This window comes from Scomber scombrus, chromosome 1 (assembly GCF_963691925.1).
Source record: "Scomber scombrus chromosome 1, fScoSco1.1, whole genome shotgun sequence".
NCBI lineage: Eukaryota > Metazoa > Chordata > Actinopteri > Scombriformes > Scombridae > Scomber > Scomber scombrus.
Genome location: NC_084970.1, coordinates 8978965 through 8984002, shown reverse-complemented (window position 1 = coordinate 8984002; position 5038 = coordinate 8978965). Strand labels below are relative to the sequence as shown.

At 44.2% G+C, this 5038-nt stretch overlaps 1 protein-coding gene across 1 annotated transcript; it reads right to left on the bottom strand.

The window, feature by feature from the left end:
• Positions 1-855: 855 nt before the first annotated feature.
• Positions 856-4317, bottom strand: cplx3b (complexin 3b). The gene is made up of 3 exons (XM_062418605.1): positions 4160-4317; positions 1260-1347; positions 856-1080 (listed from the first exon to the last, which is right to left on the bottom strand). Exons 1-3 carry the CDS (start codon positions 4315-4317, stop codon positions 856-858), a joined length of 471 nt encoding a protein of 156 aa, XP_062274589.1.
• Positions 4318-5038: the final 721 nt, after the last annotated feature.

Genomic DNA, 5038 nt, shown 5'->3' with positions numbered 1-5038 from the left:
TTTGTAATATATTGTGCTTTTGTATGTAGAATGTAAACAACCCAATAAAGTTCTTCTTTACTTCACATTTCCTAAAATAAATTCCCCAAAATTCAACACAACATGCATATGGCCTCCTCACATTAGCCAGTGTCAGCCTGTGAATGCGAGTTTTCATCCCAACCGAGCCTCCGATTTCACTGATCAGTCCTCCCTCTCTGGTTAAAGGTACTCATCAGTGAAATCGGCTGCTGATGAAAACCCGCATACACACCTGAGACTTCTGCAGCAGGATCATAGTGTTGTATCACTGGTCATATGAAGCACAGAGTATGGGAGTTTAGGGGACCGAGGGAGGAAAGAATTTTATAGGCTGGCCAAACTTTTCTCGGAAGAAGAGTTGCTCGAAAGGTGGAAGTAATCTCATTGGTTAAATCTCAATGGGAGGAGCCAAGGAACCACAGTTTTTCAGAGTGCGAGTTAACTTATATCGATAGGAATATGAATGACATTCAGTTTGGAAGATCAGTAGGCAAGTTAACTACAGTACCAGTCAAAAGTCTGGACACAACTTCCTATTCCCTTGAATGAGATAAGCTGTCCAAATTTTGAGTGGTACTGTATGTCTAGACTTCTTTTTTCCAGTTAGTAACATGAGATCCAGATTTGATTATAGTAGCTTCCTCATTTCTTACTCTCTTTTCTTTTCTGTCTAACTTTGTACAGCTAGAAAAACTGCTGTTGTGCGACCCTGCCAACTGACATTCCATTCAAACAGTGCCAGTAAGAATATTTCTACCTCCAGAGCAGCTCCGCCTCTGAAAAATATTTGTACAAGTCAAACTCTAATCTTCAGGGACTTAAGAGTTGGCCAGATCACATGAGACTGCAATTCTCCGTCTGCTTCTTGAGGTCTTCCAGTGTGGCCTGGGCTTTGTCTTTCAGCTGGTCCATGTCTACGTTCTGGATGTTGGACAACTGGCCCAGCACCGACTGCTTGTGCGCTTCCTCCTGGTTGTCCTCTGCTATCATCTTGGCCAGCTCTGTGGGCAACTGCACGTCCTCGCCCGCCTGCTGGATCTGGGTCTCGTCAACTTCATTCTGAGGTGGATACATGATTTGGCGAAGGTGGGAAGGAGAAAAAGAAAGACAGCAACTTTAAAACAAAATGGGTTGCAAATTTCACTGTGGCTTGTGTGTCATTGCCATGGTCAAACCCTTCAATCCAAAAATGCACTGTGTTCACTTTTCTTCACAAAAGCTGAGTGGGATTGGTTTACCTTTGGTAGTCTGTACTTGTCCCGGAAATGACTCCTAACTGTGGCTCTCTCAGCTTTCTTCTGGGCAAAATTGGCTTCTCGTTCTTGTCTGCAAGAAAGGAAAAAAAATGTTGATTTAGGCATAATTTCTCAGTGCCACAGAACATACGCATTTACATCTCAGCTTCCAAACAAAGACAGTTGTCTCAATAGTCCTCAATAGTAATCAACAGTGCACCCTTTAACCTGTGGGGAACTCTGGAATAGCAACACTAACCGAGCACCACACATTTAAAGAGGCATTACCTCCTAAATATTACAAACAACACGCATATTAAGTCTGAAAACTGACTGTGTGTCCTCTTTATGTGTAGCGCCAGCAGAAGGTGGAGCAGCAGCTGCAGTGATGCCACGGGGAGAAATATTCCGCTCATGTTTAGAAGACCCAGATGCAGCATCCTGTCAGCCCGACACTCCTCTGAGGGCATTTCAAATCCTCTAGGGATATGGACTAGTAGAGGTAACCTACTAACTGCAGATTTCCTACCCCCCCTACCCCTACCCCCCCCACACACACACACACACACACACACACACTATCACAGGTCAACCCATACTGCAAAGCTAAGTGAGGTGAATCTAACATGGGTATGTCCTAAATTCACCTCTCTTAGCTTTGTAGTATTGTGGCCTGCCTTAAGTGGGAGACTTTGTACAATGTTTTTAGCCTGGGAACCCTGAAAAGAGCTTATTAACTATTTTTACAATATGAGCAGTTTTAGGTAAACAGTTTATGAAGTGTAAAAAAAAAACAATTTTAATAATATTCATAAATCTATGCATGAAAGGGAGGTGTTATATCTAAAATTCTACACATCTGTCCAGGAAAACCCAAATCTCTAACCCTGCCTATTTGTGTGTTGTTGTAATTTGTCTCCTAAAGCTCAGTCTTGTTAACAGTCCAAGCTACAGTATGTGATGCCTCCAGTAGAGGGCAGGCAATGGGCTGCTGGCAACGCTCACTCCAGTCAACCTCACTGAAATATTTATGGCTTCAATGTAGCTCATAATTGTCCCTCGTAAATTGCTAAATTTGCTGAAATGCCTTCGACTTCATAAGTCAACAACATGACATAATGCTTAACAAACTTGCTGTATGGCCCGAGGCCAAACATAGCACGAATACATAGACAAAAGACCACATTTTATCATAGTCAGTGAAATACAGTATGTGCTTAAAACAGAACAAACACCATGGATGATGTTCTTCAAATCGGAGCTACAGTGGCAGAGGTTACATTGTATGCCTAGAAGAATCAAATCAGCCGCAGCATTTAAAGGCGTGGGGACATTGGAGGACCACGGGCATGGTTTGCAAAGTGTTTGTACCCAATGTGTCAGAGGAAGGTTGTTTTATCTGGAGATGCAGCGTTCGTGGTGCTGTCCATGTGAGCCCGAGTTCACTTTGTATTAACATGAGCGGGCCAAACACCAAACGGCACGTAGGCCCATGTGGAGCTCAATCACAGCCAATGAGCAGAGCTGTGTGTCTTCCCCTCTCAAGGGCATCAGATGACCAGCGTTGTCACTGTGTCCCGGATGCTGAGGGTGATAAAATGTCTTCATGTGTGATGCCAGCATGAGCAACCTACCCCCAACCTTATTCTGCTTTAATCTGAGCGGTATGGGCCTCTAAGTGATCTACGCTCATGTTTAGCACCTCTGACTAATAATTCACTTCCACTGAAGGTCACATCATGACAGCAGAACGTTAAGCATCTCCTCGCCTGGCCTCCTGTAGAGCTCAGCGGTCTGAGTTAGGATTTCACTTCCTACTCATGCATTCAGTGTCTGCACATGGTACAGCGAGATACTGTGGTTAAAAGTGCTCATCCGATGTGTCAGTGCTGATGGGGAAAATGTTTTTATAAGAATCTGCCCCCCAGCAAAGAGCATACAGCGCTGTAGCTGCCTACAATCTATGTTAAACTGAAATATATAACTATAACATTCTTTACTCCACAGTATTAACATCTAGTTACTTATTTGGGATGACCTGGAGTGTGAACATCTGATATGGGGTGTGGAGTCCTTCTCTAAATGAAGCATCACACAAATCAATAGTGAATTACTGTCTGTTGGGTGAACTCTGGTTTGCCAAATGACCTTGCTGTAATATTATACTGTCCTTCAATGTGCTCAGGAGATAAACATCACACCAAATATTGAAATTATAGGGGGAAAAAAACCTCACTGAGACACAGAGTAAAGATTAAACAGATATTAACAATCATTCCAAAAGAACCACATAGCTTGAATTGAATGTGTACATCATAAATAAACCCAATATAACTAAGAATCAAAGGATTCACCAGTCTTCATTCAGTTTATCCACCTTTTTAGGCTGCCATACAATCTTACAGCATAAAATGATTGCAACCATAATAACTAGTAACTTTTATTGCCAATGAGAGTGGGTTAAAAGAAAGAATATAATATTAACTTTATGCTGTTGGTTATTTTGCCTTCTGAGAATCACTGAACAGAGGTTTGACTTTATCCACTTTATTTACCACACAGTCCTATTCATTATTCATCCGCACGCACAGTAATGTTAGCATTTCTCACCTGTCTCCCTGTGGACATTTCCGTGGAGGAACGACTCCAGGAAAGCCAAATTAAAAGACGGTGGTACGAAAATGTGAAACTAAGAGGCAGAGAGCTCCCTGGGCGAGAGGAGCAGCTGTGTGTGGAGCGCCCGCGTTATTGCATTGATGCGTAAAAAAGCGCACGGCGCACTGGGAGCACTCTGCTATTTACATACAAAAAACACACACTGTTTCAATATGCCATGCTCTCCCTACACACACTGTAGCTTTTCATTACAACTTCACAATCACAAGCTTGAATCATTGCCTTACTTTTCCTCCTCTAACTGTTGCTGATATTGTTCAAATTCCTCTTGAGTCATCCCCTGCGCGGCGGCATCTGATTTCTCCGCTTCGGGTTTCTCCTCCGTCAGTCCGCCTGTCAGATTCTTCAGCTGTCCTCCCACCATGTGTTTCACCATGAAAGCCATAGCTGCGACTCGGAGTGTCCTCTGTGTGATCGGCTACGAAGTTGAAGGCTTTTAATGCGCGCTCTTGGATAGAGACGGTAGATATCCGCTAAGTGATGCTTAAACCAGACGTTTGGAAGTGTTGCACGAGAGCATCTAACTTTCAAAAGGGTGAACGGGAGGAAGAAAGAAACGCTGAAATAATTCCAACGGCGCGTCGGAAGCTGACAGTTTCAGCACCATTGGCCCTGGACAGCTCCGAGCCGTGAAGGATGGAGAGGAGCTGCTCAGTTATGAGTCAACTAGTTTGGCGCTGAACTCTACCAATCCTGTGACTCCGTCCGCAGCCACCACTCCCTCCACCCAATCCCAAGCACCGCCGGACTGGGTGTGCATCGTGGGCTGCACGGGATCCAGTGATTCGCCGTCTGATTATAACTCACGATGGAGTCAGACAGGACTCAGGGGCGACAAACAACACGTGACGAGCCTCAGTGTCTCCTGGCTGTTTTGGTGCCTCTGTCTCTTTCAGGGTCATGTGCGCGCTGGAGTCTTCTACACAGTTTGTCAACACACAAAAAGCCTCCTAATTGGGAAATTAGTCAAATGGCTGTCTGTTAACCCACGGGTTAGTTTGGTTTATTGGCCTCATCACTTAGAAAGGATGAGGCGCTCGTTTCTCTGGAGTTTGTTTGATGTACAGGAAAGCGCTCGTTTCCAGGAGATGAGAGGAGACTGAGAT